The sequence below is a fragment of the Vicugna pacos genome, chromosome X (assembly GCF_048564905.1).
Source record: "Vicugna pacos chromosome X, VicPac4, whole genome shotgun sequence".
Classification (NCBI taxonomy): domain Eukaryota; kingdom Metazoa; phylum Chordata; class Mammalia; order Artiodactyla; family Camelidae; genus Vicugna; species Vicugna pacos.
The window spans coordinates 78,941,105-78,957,340 of record NC_133023.1 but is presented as its reverse complement, the minus strand read 5'-3'; the positions used below and the strand labels follow the sequence as shown (position 1 = coordinate 78,957,340).

The 16,236-nt window shown below is 42.4% G+C and overlaps 1 protein-coding gene across 4 annotated transcripts in view; it reads right to left on the bottom strand.

Moving 5' to 3' along the window:
* Positions 1–5,831, bottom strand: part of CHRDL1 (chordin like 1) — a 116,943-nt gene extending 111,112 nt beyond the window's left edge. For 3 of the 4 annotated variants that reach the window (XM_015248664.3, XM_006215185.4, XM_031675487.2), the window contains exons 1-2: positions 5,150–5,564; positions 1,414–1,562 (exon numbers count right to left, since the gene is read on the bottom strand). In XM_015248664.3, coding sequence (XP_015104150.1) covers positions 1,414–1,510 — 97 coding nt within the window. In that variant the 5' untranslated portion in view covers positions 1,511–1,562; positions 5,150–5,564. Of the gene's footprint in view, positions 1–1,413; positions 1,563–5,149; positions 5,565–5,736 lie in introns of those variants that run through there. The other variant, XM_006215184.4, reaches the window with a different exon arrangement.
* Between the last annotated feature and the right edge of the window lie 10,405 nt (positions 5,832–16,236).

Here is a 16,236-nt window from a genome sequence, read left to right as displayed (position 1 = left end):
AGAGGAAGGTTTTTAAGTCCAACTGCTTGTGAGCTTAGCTGACAACGGATAAGCAACTTTTCTATCACATTCACTTAAATCAAGGAGGACTTCTGGAAGAAGAGGGTTCTGAGACGGATTCAGAGTAGAAGGAGAAGGAGGTCAGTTGAGGAATACAAGAGGAGAGGCTGATCCAAGACTCCTTGCTGAGGCAGTGCCCTGCCAAACTTCCTTCTGTGTATCCCTCATACTAGATATCACCACAGATCACTCATGCTTAAAAGCCTAATCAAAAGCACTGTTTCTCCCAGGAAGAGGACTAACTTTACTATGAAAATCACAGTGGGATAGAAACACATGTATCAGTGGAATAGGTTTGGCACTGCTCTCCCAGTCAGCCAGCCTCAGGCCTCATATATTGAACTTGTGCTGATAAAGGAGATAAGTATTTAAGTGATGGGCTTCAGATGCTGTTTCAGCTCCTACCAAGCATATTTTCAGTTCCTTCTCATGAATAAGTTCAGTGGAGCAGAGAATGCCCCTCTTGGACCAGTTCCACTTTGTGCTTCTTTTGATGCAGCCAGAAAGGGGAACCAGACTATGGCTTTTCCTTCAAATTTAGAGCAAGGGTCCACCTCAGAGGTGGCTGCAAGTGGCCCAAAGAAGGTAAGGCTCACACTGGGTGAAGGCAGCAGAAGGCTCCTAACAAGAGCAGAGATGTCAACAGCTACTCATAAATCTCCCAAATGTGGCCGCAAGGAGGGTTAATTATCCCCTTTCCTGCCGCTCTGCTTTCTCCAATGTGTTAGCCCATCACACGGATCGCTGACTTTCTAGAAATATTCCCTGGCTTTGTGAGGACGTTCCTTTCAATAAATGGCATCCAATTTACTCACGGTCCCTGGAATCTCAATTTCCTCAAAGGATTTTTCATCCGAATCCAGTTCATGTGAAGGTTTTTTTCCTTCTTCGTTTTCCGGCAAAAGGGAACAAGGCAGAGCCTGCTTTACTTTTTCTTTCTCTCTCTCGCTCTTTTTTTTTTCCTGTGTTATTCTTTTTCATAAACTGAAAATCTTTGCTGAAGAGTCTGAAATTTGGGAAAAAATCCAGCTCATCTGTCAGATATTTCTAGAATTACGTAAAATGGAATGAGATTTGTACAGTTTAGAACAGGAAAAGGCAAATAGGCTAATGTGTCATGTGTTCTGTGAGATGAAAACTATATGATAATCAGAAAAACAGCCCCAAATTTAGTTGGCCCGATTCAAAGCTCTCATTCTTTTATCAACTCATGCATAAACCAGTAACATTCACTTTCTTCTCTTAGAATGATGGCACGGCCACATTTGGGCTAAATCACAATCCCTATAGAGTATAACCACATTTTCAAAATTACAAGAAAGTAACTTGTTTTTTTAAACTCAAGACACTTACGTTTTACTTGCTCTGTTTTGCTTCCTTCTAGGAAAAGAAAGAACAGCAACAAGGAAAAGATGTATCTCATGCTTCCCATTTTCCACTTTTTTCTCATTTTGGCCACTACAAAAGGCAACTTGAAACTTTCAGGGCCTGGTGTACTCAAGCTGTTGGGAAGAAAACAAACAAACAAACAAACAAAGACTTAGAGCAGATTCTCTGGAACCAGTGGAGATCTCTGATGCTTAGGCTTCTAACTTGCTTGGAGGGCAGTGGGGGTGGGAGGAGAACACTGGCGAATTTACATAGGTGCAAGCATTGTTCCTCCCCCCTCGCCCCCCCACCCCAAGAAAGAGAACTTGCCTCTCCTGTCCTGCAAAGATCGTAGGGGGAAATTCAAGCAGATGAACATATATTCCTATCCAACGCTAAGGCTAAATCCTTACGGGCAAGTGATAGGAAAATAAAAAGAAATTTTGAAACCCTCATTTCTAAGGGAATTAAAAGTTGATTTCTCAAGAGGTTTTCTTTGGGAGAACAGGGAAACTGGGGCTTGCAAAATGGCTACTTTGGCAAACAAGATAAAAATAATGGGCAGTGACTCAAACAATTTCTGAAATGAAAGTTAATGGATTGGAGCTTTAAGACTACCATTATTATTAATCCTTCAGGGATGAGGCACAAATTGGTCAATGTTTCTCCTGTGTCTGCTATGAGATCTATAAGGATTTGCAGCTTGCCTACCTATGTTGGAACAGATAGACGTACTTAGCAAATGGATGCAATTTAAACACCGAATGGTTCAGACATATTCCTGTCACATGAAGTCCCTTGTGAAATAGCAATTTAAAACGGGCCGTTTTTAAGGAATATCAGGCAAATTTAAATAGGTAATGTGTTCGTACTACATTACCATGCAAAAGGCCATCAAAAAAAAAAAAAGGAACTACAGCTCTTAAAAATATGAGACCTGTATTTCCAGTCTAAGGGGTGGAAATCTTAAACCTTTCGAGTCTTAGAACACAGAAGGTTTGCTATAGCTCATACCCAGTCATAGGTCATCTCTATAGACTTTAGAGTTGGCAAAACTCTTCAAATGGGTGATTTGAAAATATTTAAATAATTCGAGAAACACCACATTTCAAACTGGGGTTAACCTTGGATGGGAACTGAGCTCAACGATCTCTTCAGAGGGTCCAACCTAAATATTGAGTATAAAGAGCTGGATGGAATGCAAGATGATCGTTCCGGAGAACTGAATTGTCTTTGGGCCACGCTGTGGATGCCATAGCTCTTACTTTAAATGCTATGAAATTGGCCAGATAATTTAAAATCCATTGTTTCAAATTATGAGTATGTAACAAAAAAAACTGATCATAGAGAATAACTTATTCTATCAACCGGGATTTGCAGCACTGGTCTGCATTCTCTACTTCCTCCTTGCTTCTTAAACAAGGACTGAATTCTCCTAGGACATGTTCGTAGCCTTCCAAAGGCCTGGCTCCTGATGTGCTGGTCCCCTCTATGAGCTTCTGGTCCACCTTCAATCACTCAGAATGCCTATCTCTATCCTCTGAGAGCTACCAAGTTCCCTTGAAGCAAATCATTTCCATGGACAGTTTAACACAGTTACCCATCCCAGTGAGCTTCTTCCTGAGCCTACTTTAATAAGCTGATCCCCCAAGTCTCCAAATGGGAAAGGTGTTTTTTTGTTTTTGTTTTGTTTTGTTTGTTTTTGTTTTTACCACCAAAATCCAATTGATCACAATCACATCTGGATCTCAGGGGATATTTTTGAAACCACAGTTTTTGGGTCTCCCCAAGCAAGAACCAACTGGGTTGTTTTTCTTGTACAATGGTTGGGTGATTCGGTGAACAGTAGCATTGCTTCATAACTCAAGCTGGCAAGAAAACGGCTCTGAGAATTTTACTGCTTTTCTTAGGTCTCAGTTAATGGTATGAGCAAATAGAAAAGTTGGTGACTAGAGAGTAATTAATCTCTTTCGGCGTTCCTGTCATCTGTGTGGCCTCCCAGGCTGTGATGGAGACCATCAGAAAGTGAATCGCTTTATAAATAATCACTTTTGATTTACAAGATTCTGAAGTCCTGCCTTTGTATTCTGAGCAGAAATATAACCCTAGGAGAGTTCCCTCCACACGTCTCTGTTCAATTTCATTTTATCCTTTTAACTTTTTCTTTTGGGGAAGGGGGTTGATTCAAGACATTTGTTGGGGCTGCAGCAATAAACACAAGCAAGCATTGCTCAGCAAACATGCCTACTCTTACACTTGCAAAGAGCCAAACTGTCCTTAATTTTTCAAATTATACTTTGACCCAGTTAACTGGAGTTATTTCAGCATTAACTCTCTGTCTGCTTCACAGAGGCTGCTGGGCCATTGAACTTGCACTGGCTCTTTCACAGGTTACTTAGAAATGTAGCCATTGACATATTTGGGGAGGGGGAATCCAGGCCCCAACAAGAAAACAACAAAGAAAACAAAATCCCAGACTAACACTGAGGAGCTGGGGAGAGCAGGTGGGCTTTCCAAGAGCACAAGAAACATGTCAGAACTGAAAGACATGTATTGATTAAGCTGCCCCAGTGAAACAAGCCTTCACCTTCTCAGAGTTCATTTGCATCAAGCAAAGGGACCAAGGGCTCCTTGCCCAACTGTAACTACAAAGCGATCTGGGCCATCAAGTGTCAGGCGTCTGCCTATTCTCAGAAGACATCTCGGTAGAACAGAATCAGAGGCATTCCCAAAGGAAGGCTAAGGGGTGAGCCCATGTCAGCTAGCTCTTCACGCCCCACAGTATCTCTTTAATCCTCCCAAGAGGCTTCACTGCCCTTGTAATCTCACATTCACTATCATCTGTGGGACAGCCCCCAGGGTAGCAATTCTCTTTCTGACAAACAAGAAGAAGACACTGGAGTCTCAGGCCCCTGTCCATCAGCTAAAATCCTCTCCCCAGTCTACCACCCAGCAAGAAAAGTTCAGTTCACCCGTGGTAGGTTGCTACTGAAAAATAGCAGCTTCAGCCCTGGGTGTCTTTGGTCAGAGTCGAGATGCCGTCATTGCTGCTATGACTGACAAACAATGCCTTGACTTCGGCTTGCAAAACACCTTGCTTTCTATCATTTCATTTTATTGCCCACAACAACTCTACTACCTTCAAAACGGGCACCCTGGAGCCCAGACAACTCAACTGCCCATTCTCATAGTGTTCGTGGCAGGGCCGGCAGAAACTAGAAGGCAGGCTTTTCAGGCCCTAAGTTCTGGCGATACTGCGTTACTCCCTAAGCCTAGCGTCTCCAACTCTGACCCCAGTGGTCCTGACCGGAAAATGAGACATGTCCAGCGGAGAGAGGAGCCTCTCGCTTGTCCGCCCTGTTTCGTTAACTTTTGCACTTACGAACCACCCACTGGTCCAGGGCACTTCAGCAAGCGAGGAAAAGGGCTCAGGACACACGATTACTAAGGCGACTGCAGAACCCGTTAGGTAGTTACCCAAGTGGCCTCCCAGCAGCTTCAGAGACTGGAGATATGCAGGCCGAGCGGGAGTGGCGAGTGGTGAGTTCGAATCCAAGCCCTCCCCCAACCCCGACCTGCCTGGGGGTCCGGCGCCCCGGACGGTAGAGCGGGTTGGGGTGGCAGAGTGGGGAGTCCGGGTCGCCCTGGGGGGAGATAGCCCACCTGTGCAACGGCTGGAAAGGGAGGGAGGGGAAGCGGGCGCCGGGCACTGCTCACTGACCTGGCCACTGGCCTTCTCCGTCTTCCACGCGTGCAAGCGCTCGGAGCTCCCCGGGGCGCTCCTCCGAGGTCTGGGGCTCGCAGGTTGTGGCGAGAGCTAGAGTGCGCGAGGGAGGAGGGGGGACTCAAAAGTGGGTGGGAGGAAAAACATCACCGCCCTCACACCACGAGGGAGCAGCGGCTCGCTCGGCTCCCGGGGGCAGAGCCAAGGCGCGGGCGCGGCGGCCCGGGGCCACCTGCCCGCCCGCCGCCCGCTCCCCACTTGGCCGGAGAGGCCGGCCGCTCGGCGCGGGCGGGAAGTCCGCGAGCACGCAGCCGCTGCAAGCCGGCAGCCCCTCTCCGCCCCAGCAAGTCGGCCTTTACTCCCGCTCCCCCAACCCGAAAGTTAAGAAATCGGGAGAAAGTGTGAGGCTCAGCCGGCGACTTTCCCATCACGCAGCGCCCCCACGGCACCCCCCTCCTCCGGCGAAGCGAGCGTTGGGGTCTTAAAGGGACCGCACATCTCCTCCCGCCCCTCCTCCCCCTCGGCGCTGGGTGCACCTAGGAGCTCCCCACCGCTCGCACCGGCGGTCTGAAGACCCCGGCTACCTTCCAACTTCCCAGCCGAAAGCCTGCGACCCCTCTCCTCCCGCACAACGGCCTCTCTGCGTGCACCTGGTCCAGTACTGAGCTGGTGCGCGGGACGCAGGATGAGCTGGTCTCGAAAATTATGCCCTAGCAGGATGCTTATCATTTCGGGGCGTTTCCCAAGTCCACATCGCAACTAGTAAAGTGACAAAGCGTTGGTGTCCCTCAAGGCAGGGTGGAGATGGGTGTGTGGGTGGAGGGAGAGGGGACGACTTAGAAATCTGCTTTCTTCTACAAAGAGGGCTCCCAAGCCCCACGGAAAGGCCCTCTACTAACTGTTAGGTGTCTTGAAAACTTGGAGCGGCTCACCTTAGGTAGCCACCACTGTTCTAGCAGTCCCTGTGATTCTGTCTTGGGCCAAAAACCCATCCTTAAAATCACAGTAGCACTGCTGATGCCTTGGTAAGCCTGCAACAGACTAGTCCAAATTTGTGTTTATTCGGTGAGCTATAGTTACAAAGAATTATCAGAATCCTCTAAGGGCCTGAAAGCGTTGCCTTGACAGACAGTACCCATTTATATTTAAGCCCTAAATTTAGAGGAGAACTGCAGGGCTTTTTTTCCACGTGGAACTGCAATAATATTGATATTCCTAACATCTGTATGCCACTTTATGGCTTACAGAGCACTTTCACATACATCATCATTACTTTTTCAACTCTCAACATGCTGAATTATCTGTGTGTGGCCTCAAGCATTAGAGTTGGCCAGGACTTTCTAGACCATTCAGCTCAGTCTCTTCCTGGCACAGAAGAAACTGATGTGGGGGAGGGGACAGGGAGGTGATGTATCCAAGGTCACACAGCTAGTAAATGATAGATTTGAGACTCCAATTCAGATTTCCTGACTTTCAATCCACTACTCTCTGGCTGTTATCTCCAGTCTATAGGTGAGGAAATTGCTGCTCAGGGAAATTGTGGCTTGCCAAAAAAACACATATCCTGAAAAGAGAACAAAGGAAAATTAAAACAAAAATAACTGTCCCTGGAAGTTATCTCCTTTTTCTTTCTTCAAAAGTGTTACTATCATACAACTAGCTCCTGCATTGCTGGAGATGTTTATTTCACTGTTAACAAAGAAAAGGAGGCCCTTTCTGAAATGTTGCCTTCAGGGCCCAAAATGTCTAGCTCCATCCTGCTGCTTGGGTAGCCATACATTGCCACATGCATTCAATTTGTGCTGTACTGTATAGTTTGAACTTGCTAATTTGTTGCCTTATAACTGTTCTCATGCTATTTAATGCACTGATGTTTTGTCTCACTACACTGAGTTCTTCAAGGGCAAGGACTGGTTGTTCAAGTTCCTTTGTATCTGCACCCCCAACCCCCATCATCACTCCCAACGTGCTTAGAAGGTATTCAGGAAAATGGGTTTCAGGGAATAGCTTGGGACAAACATGGATCCTAGCATTTAAAATCAGTAGACTCACTGAGATTTAAAAGCTCATCTATTTGGCTACAACCACTGACTCCCCTTGCTTGATGTAGTATTCTGATTACTGCATAACAAACCATCCCAAAACCTAGTGGCTTAAAAGCTTAAAATGATTTATTATGATCAAATGGTTCTTTTCAACTGGGCAGTTTTTGCTCAGGATCTCTTACATACTTGGCAACAGTATAAGGGGGCTGCTCAAATTCTCTGAAAGGTTCTTCATTAGTGTAAATGCTGGTGGTCCTTGTATTAGTTCCAGTCTTGATTTCTGAATTGGGAACTCCGATTTGGGTCCTAACCTAGACTTCTTACCAGGTCTTATTCAAGCTACAATAATGATTATCTCTATGCCTTATTTTTCTCTATTTATTAAATGGTGACTAGAGCATAGATCATCTCATACTCATTTTTTAAAAAATGTTTTATTTGAAGATAATCATAGATTTACATGCAATTGTAAGAAATAAATTCAAAGGAATCTTAAATACCCTTCACCCCCAATGATAACATCATGCATAACTATAGTACAATATCACAAACAGGAAATTGAGATCAATACAATCCATCCACCTTATTCCAATTTCACCAGTTTTATATGCAGCCATCTGCCTGTGTATATAGCTCTATGACATTTTATGACATGTGTAGGTTGATGTGATCACTACCACCCATCAAGATACTAAACAGTGCCAACACCACAAGAATCTCCAGTATTACTCTTTTATGATCACACTTATCTTCCCTCCTCTTCTTCCTACTCCCTGGCAACCACTAAACTCTTCTCCATCTCTATAATTTTGTCATTTAAGAGTATTACATGAAATCATACAGTATGTAAACTTCTGAAAGTGGATTTTTTCACTCAACATAATTCTTTGGCAATCCATTCAAGCTATTCCAGTATCAAGAGTTTGTTCCTTTTATTGCTGAGTAGTATTCCATGGTATGGATGTATCACAGCTTAGAAATTAACCATTCATCTATTGCAGGATATCTGGGTTGATTCCAGATTTTGGCAGTTACAAATAAAGGAGCTATGAACAGTTGTCTACAGATTTTGCATGAGCCTAAGTTTTCATTTCTCTGGGACAAATGCCCAACAGTGTAGTTCCTGGATTGTGTGGTAAGTGCATGTTTAGTTTCGTAAGGACCGCCATATGCTTTTTCAGAGAAGCTGTGCTATTTATATTCCCACCAGTAATGAATGAAAGATCCAGTTTATCTACATCCTTGTCAGCATTTGTTGTTGTCATTATTTTTTATTTTAGCCATTCTGATAGGGGTATAGGGATATATCATTGTGGTTTTGAATTGCATTTCCCTAGTATCTAATGATGTCTACCATCTTTTCATGTGTTTATTTAACATCTGTATATCCTCTTTAGTGAAATGTCTCCATGTAATTTTGAGATTTTCTAATTGGATTGTTTTCTTACAGTTGAATTTTAAGAGTTCTTTATATATTCTAGATACTAGTCCTTTGCTCCACACATAGTTTGCAAATATTTTCTCCCAGATTGTAGTTTATCTTTTCATCCTCTTCTCACAGGATTTTATAGAACAAAAGTTTTTAATTTTGATGCAGTCCAATTTATCAGTTTTTCCTTTTATAGACTGCATTTTGACATTAAGTCTAAGAATGCTCTGCCTAGTCCCAGGCCCAACTGTTTTCTCCTATGTTTTATAATGTCATAGTTTTAAGTTTTACATTTTAATTGATGATCCATTTGAATTAATTTTTATATAGGTGTGAGATTTAGATCAAGGTTCACTTGTTTGACTATGAATGTCCAATTGCCCAGCATCATTTTTTTTAAAAAACTATCTTTCCTCCATTGAACTGCTTTAACGCCTTGATCAAACAATGGTTGGTATTGTATGGGTCTATTTCTGGTTTCTCTATTTTGTTTGATTGATCTCTGTGTCTATTCCTCCATCAACAGCACCCAGTTCTTACTTTTGTAGGCATATGGTAGGATTAATATCAAGTAGAGTGTCCTCCCACCCTATTCTTTTTAAAGATTGTTTTAGCTATTCTGGGTCCTGTACCTTTCTGTATAAATTTTCAGATAAGCTCATCTATGTCTACAAAAAGAAAAAAACCCTTCTCGGAATTGGATAAGAATTGCATTAAACCTATAGATCAATTTAGAAAGAGCTAACAACTCCATTGTGTCGAGTCTTCCAATCCCTCAACAGAATATGTTTCTCCATTTCTGTAGGTCTTCTTTGATTTCATATATCAATGCTTTCTAGTTTTCAGCATATAGAACCTGTACATGTTTTGTTAGATTCATACTTAAGTATTTAATTTTCTTTGGAGCAATTGTAAATGTTATTTTTTTTAAATTTCAATTTCCAGTGTTCATTCTTGGTATGTATTAATGCAATTGATTGTTGTGTGCTGATCTTGTGTATAATGTGTTGCAGAACACATATTCATTTTATTAATCTTTTCCAGCTTTATTGAGATATAATTGACATTAAACATTGTATGAGTTTAAGATGTACAACATGATGATTTGATATATGCATATATTATGAAATGATTACCACAATAATGTTAGTTAACACATTCATCACCTCATGTAATTACATTTCTTTGAGGTGAGAACATTTAAGATCTACTCTCTTAGTAATTTTTAAGTATATAATATGATTATATTATATACTTAACTATATGCTAACTATTGTCATCATCCTGTGCATTAGATCTTCAAAACTTATTTATCTTATAACTGGAAGTTGGTACCCTTTGACCAACATCTTAACCATTTCCTTCCGTATCATCCTCCAGCTCCTGGCAACTACCATTCTACTTTCTGTTTCCAAGCCTGATTTTTTTTTAAAGATTCTACATATAAGTGAGATCAGACAGTATTTGTCTTTCTCTGACTTATTTCACTTAGCATAATGTCCTCAAGGTCCATCCGTGTTGTCAAAAGTGGCAGAAATGAATGTGAAAATAGAGGTGTTACAGAATGATTAATACTGAACAATGTTCTGAGGATACAAATTTTAGCCGTTTAAATGCTTCTTATCTAATTTGAAACTGGAAAACCCAGATTATTTGATTAACTTTCAAAACAATAGCAGGACACATAAAGATTAATGAAGGATATTTATGGTGGATGTTTACTTCTTTATACAGAAAATCAGACTAACCTAGAGTTTGTATTAATCAAATACTTGATTCAATATTTAGAAGTTGACAATTCACTCTACAGACCTTTCAGGACCCTTAAGCTGTATTTTAATGTAAGCCCCTTTATCATGTATATATATTCTTACTTGTTACTGAGTTTTTGTCTCTTTGTTGTATTTTCTTCCTGCTAGTCATCTCTAAAAAGTGCTAAAACACAGAATTGGTTGTCATTAGTGTGGTTCATCTAATATTTCCATCTTTCTTCCTTTCAGGTTCATGGTAGACCTTTACCCACCTTCCTGCTATGGGGTAGAGCATGACCATTTGATTTGCTTTGGCCATTGAAATCTTAGCAAAAGTGATGTGTTACTTCCGGGTGGAAACAAAGAGCTGGTGCAGGATTTGCCCCATTCCCTTCCCACTGCCACAGGAATCATGAATGATTATATTGAAATGAAGTCTGAATTTCTGAGTGATTAAGATGAACAAAGCCCCCAGCCAACTCATTTCAGAAACCTAACGTGTTAATAAACAAAACTATGTGTGTTAAGCTTCTGGGATTTGGAAGTTGTTTCTTTTTGCAGCATAACCTGCCAAATCCTGACTGATAACACCAGTAAAAACAATTGTTTCCTCACAGTTTATGAAAACCAGAGAAGTAAACAGAGAGAGCAGCTTCTAGAATCTTGGAAATAGAATTCATAGAAGCCATCATTTTTTGGTTCAATATGTTCTTTTCAGTTGAGCTGTCATTTTCCATTTATGCCTTTCAGTTACTCTATCAAACAAAAATAACCCAAGGTAATTTTTAATTTGTGTTTTGTGTTAGGTCTGAATAGTATTTTATAGAAATGACTTTCCTTTTAACTGATTTTAAGATATTTGTAGGAACATTTTAAGTGATTGTCTTCTCCAAAGGAGCACATCTCCAGATTTATCATAAAGGCCAATGAAAAAGCAAGATTTGGCTTACAGAAAATTTCAGGAACATACTTATTTTAAAAATCAAGGTAAATGCATAATAGTGTGCAGGATTATAGTAAATATCTAAAAGATGAGAGGAAGTGTGTTCCTTGATTCAAAATTGTAGCATGCCCACAATTATCCTGAATGAGTCAACTGGGCAGAGCATAAAATACGTTCATTTCTGATTGAGGATTTTTCACGTAGTTTAACTACGTTTCAAACAGTCTTATAAAGGTATGTGAAACTTGTTAACAAGGGACATCATAAAAACAAACTGGTGATCTAATACGTCCAAGTGTTAAACTGTGCATAGAAAAATGCAATATGGCGGTATCAGAACTGCCTTCCTAGAAGCTGTATTGCTATAGAGAATGCTATTAAATTGCATTTGCTTAGATAGCTTACTATAGGACCTCAAGGTACCCACAGGCAGCTCCTTAGAACCACCATGTACATCCCACAGTATTTGCCTTTATTCCTAAGCTAGGTAGCAGAGCTATCCACTATTATTCTTCGGCAGAACCAACAGAAGTGACTGTCTCATTGTCTTAACTACAGCATCCAGTTCTCCTCAGGGAGGTAGCATGATGCCCTCAAAAGAACCAAGGTTTTAGAATCAAGCATCCCTGAGTTTGAGTCCCAACAAGTCATGTAACTTTTCTGAGTCTGTTTCTTTCCATGTAAAAAGAGGATGCTAACAATGCTGTTGTGGAAGGCTTGGCATAATGCCCGACATATAGTAGGTGCCTGATAGATCTTTTCATCCTCACTTTCCCTCCCTGCCCCCATTCCTTAGGCCAAATGTGAGAGAGATTCCACACTCAGTTAAGTCCTTTATTAGCTAATCAAGCTTCAGTGTGCCTGTCTTTAGAAGAGAGTAGAGATAAAAGCAGGAAGAGAAAACCAATAATTAGCTGAATTTCCCACCCTCTTCCTCTAGGCAGGGAGTGAGCTGGAGAGTAGAGTACCAACATGCCTTCGAGTGGAGCAGTCGAGAGACTGATGCCAAAATGGAAGGCACGCTCTCCTCACAAACAGGTGCATAAGCACTGGGGAATGGTCCTGGTGCCGGGACGACATCATCAAATGTTAGATGCAGATTTGGGCCTAAGGGCCTCTTCTCCAGCTTCATGGCACGTGGACTAGAAAACAAGACACGAGACAGGGTAGAATCATAAGAAGCCACCTGGATATTCTCACATCTGAATTCCCTGTTCTTTTCTGTTCTCAAGGCAGGAAAGTTTGTTTCTCATTAAGAAACAAGGCCGACAACTCAGCATCAGAGTTATAACCCAGGGAATAAGAGCAGGAAACAGAGGATCTAGAGAGCAAAGATGGCAAACTGCTGACCCAAAGGCTGAGGAGAGCCTGCACACATGTTTTGCTTGGACTGAACAGGGATTTTTTTTTCAAATTTTGAATTAGTTCCAAACAATCTTTAATGTTTATTATTAGGAGATTTCACACAAAAACCTTGATTTCCAGTTCCTCTTGAAAAATTAGAATTGCTGGCAACACTGGGCTGACATCTCTGCATAGTAACATAGGCTAGAATAGAATAGTGGTTGCTGCTTTTACATAGCATATGTGCTCGCCAATTGCCACAGCCCCCACCACTCCATATTGTGTCCCTCTTGTTACCTTCAGGCCTGCTTTACTCATTCAGATTACCTTTCTAGCCTCTAGAGGCATTTGAGTTTGAATTATGGTGTACAGTGATAACTATTTAACAAATGGCTCTCTAGGAAGAAAAGTAATCCTGATTTGTAGTAATTGCGAGTTTCTGTTATATAAATATCCCCAACATGATTGATCTCAAACTATCAACGTGTTGTCACTTAATGCAGAGCTGGTAAGTGATGCACACAACTGCCTCTCACAGGCTGGTGAGAGCTGGCTCCAGAACACCACTGGCTTGAATCCACTCAAAAAAGCTTCAGTAAAGTAAGTGGGATGGTAGGGGCGGGAGCCAGGAGATCTTATTCACAGGCTAAGAGTCAGAAATCTACCCGAAAAAGTCAGATTCAACACCTGACATGGAACCCATCATTAAGTCAACACTACTTCCTTGTTCCCCACCTCTTTTTAAAAATCCCAGGGGCCAATTATCCAGTTTGGGGGCATGGGTAATGTGAGAGGGAGGTGTGGACTGATGAAGGGTTGGCACTAGCTTGATGAGGTCAGATGACAAAACACAGGCCCCCTGATGGTACTGCTGAGTCCTTCCTGTCAACCAAATATAGGCTCCTTTTCTTCTCATGAGAAGGAGACTAAGGGAGGGGACCAAGGAGAGCAGTGAGCTGCCTATTTAGAAGCCAAGTTGGGAGAGAAATAGAAATAGGCTGTGAATTACATCCAGAAATCTCTTCTCACACTAGCACTGTGGGGCTGCTGGCCTCAAATGCAGATGGCAAAGACCACAAGTAGGGACATCCTCTTCTCACCTCCCCTACTGGAAAATGACTGGGTGTGCAGAGAATCATACTCCAGAAGGTGAAAACTCTATGGCACCTTGGAGACAACTTAGTCTGAATCTGATTAACTTACACAGGGAGCACTGAGGCCCAGGGAGGGGGCAGAGGGTAGGTAAGTGGTTCAATCGGGTCTGGAAGTCTGGTTTACTGAGAGCCAGTCTGAGACATTTCTTTTTTCTAACTCTTACTGCCTCTCAAAGAGTTAAAAAGTGAAAGATTCAGTCCACAAACTGGTGGTGTTGCCAAACCAGCAACATGAATAATATTTTTTGACTGAATCAACTGTCTGTTTAGGCATCATGTAGACACAGTCAAACACTCATCTCCAGTTTTCCCTGTGTTTGGATGGTTTTAAAACCTAGCAAAGAATCTGCACGTCCAGGGAGTTTTGCCAAGAAAATCTGAAAATCTAAACAGCCACTCTCACATTGGCCCCATAACCAAGTGTCCAATTCTTTTTTCCCCTCCTTTTCATATTAGAGAAAATATGTTTTTGCCACAAAAGAAGCAGCATCAGAGCTTGGGTGGATCTTTGACGTGAGAATTAAGACTCTGGGCTCCAGTCCTGTCTCTGCCTTGGATGGATCACATCTTTACGTCCTGCTCCTTGTGGGCCTCAGTTTCTCCATCTGTAAAATGCTAGAGTTAAATTCCATGATCTCTCAGTTTCCTTCAAGCTCTAGCAGTCTTTGATTATAAAATCATTTTCCAGGTACCCAGTTACCCAGCCTATTGGCCCCTTCCAAGCTGTGTTTCTCTGGCCATAGAGCATTCTAGAACCCAAGTCTCAGAGATATTGCCGAGCCTCTGAAATCCTGTAAGACTTGGCTGTTGGGCTTATTCTGTACTGCAGCTAATTTACACAGGCGGCCCCAAATATCTATACTCATGAGGCAGCCCTCCTCTCACTGCCTTTAAATTTTCGTGGTAACCTCTCAGTCATAGAAGCTGCCTGTAATCGAAAAAAAAAAAACAACCTCCAAGAATCATATCTTTAAAAATAAAAAGCCTAAACCCAAATGAACCTTTTACTAGATTATGGGCTCCAGTGCTTATTCCTCAGGGGACTCTTGTGAAATCAGAGACAAAAACTTGAGAACAATCAGACAAAGAGAAATGTCAAACTAAGGTTTGGGTTTATTTAATTTTAGTGTTTTCAAATCCACCCTGGGTTGGGGGGAGGGTCGAAAAAACAGAGAGAGATCCCCTCCCAGCTGCAAAGTCCACGTGCTCAGCCATGCTTTTCTGTCACTTAGAGTTCAGCTTTCCCCAATATTAATGGAACTTAAGCCAAACAAGAGTTCCTTTTATGCCGTCTCCCCCTGCTCTGTGCTTGCTAAGTCCTGTGCAAACTTGCCACAGTTCCCAAGCACACGGCTGTGAAATTATCAGGGCTGGACCAATGCCAGTACAAACCAATTTATTGGGGTCCTGAAATTAACTAAAACCTAGAAAGCCTGATTAATCGTGGCACAGCACAGCAAGGAGCATTCAGGGGGGAGGCCATCAGGCCAGGGCACACGCGGGGACTCTGTCCTGCCCCTTGATTTACAGGACACGTAAAGAAGAGCTCCTTCTGTGAACAGGGCTGGGCTGCTCTTACTACTTATTCATCCATAACCAACATGTCGTTGAGTCCAGCAGGGAAAATGGTAGTTAGTGGGTCTTAGCTACCTATGTAATCAGCCAATCCCATAATGGTAGTTCTTGGGATTAATTTCATTTAATTTAATTATCATCTTCAGGCCGCTCATTTGATGAGCTTGACTTTTTTCAAAACAACGTGGACTAAATATGCATTTGGAGAGTCATCGTGGAGAGCTGGTGCTACCGCGGTTTCTTGGAACACCTTACTGTGTAAAACAAGGAGAAGGAGAGTGACTCTATGGCAAATCATTGGCGTCAAAAAAGATATTGGTGTCCCCCATAGACCAGTGCCTTTCTTTTCAGTTCCGATTAAAATAATACCAGACCAATCCATTGTGGAAAAAAAAAAAGACTCCTTGCCTAAACGTACTAAGTACAAAGTCTTAAGTCCCCTGAGGTATCTACTAGTCGAAATCCTTGATGGCTAAGGCAGTGGCAGAAAGAAGACTTCTCAACTTTGGGAACAACACGTTGCTGTAGGTAGGGGGTTCACGCTTCTGCTCAGCTGTCTTAGAACCCTTGCATGGGTATAGTTGTCTGACATGTAAGCTTCTAGAGTGCCTGTCCACCTCTGGCTGGTTATCTTTGACAGCCCCAGGCCTAAAGCCCAACCTGCGTACATCCAGGCAGAATTGTAGCAGTACTCTCTGATGCAGCCGTACCATTGTTAAAGCACTGAAATTCTTCCTTGGCACTGGGCAAAGTGTTGCTGTCCCCAAGTGTCCCCTGCAGCCTCCACTGCTCCTGCCCCTCCCCTGGGACCCTTAAGTTCTCCCCATGATCCATATCTAAAGG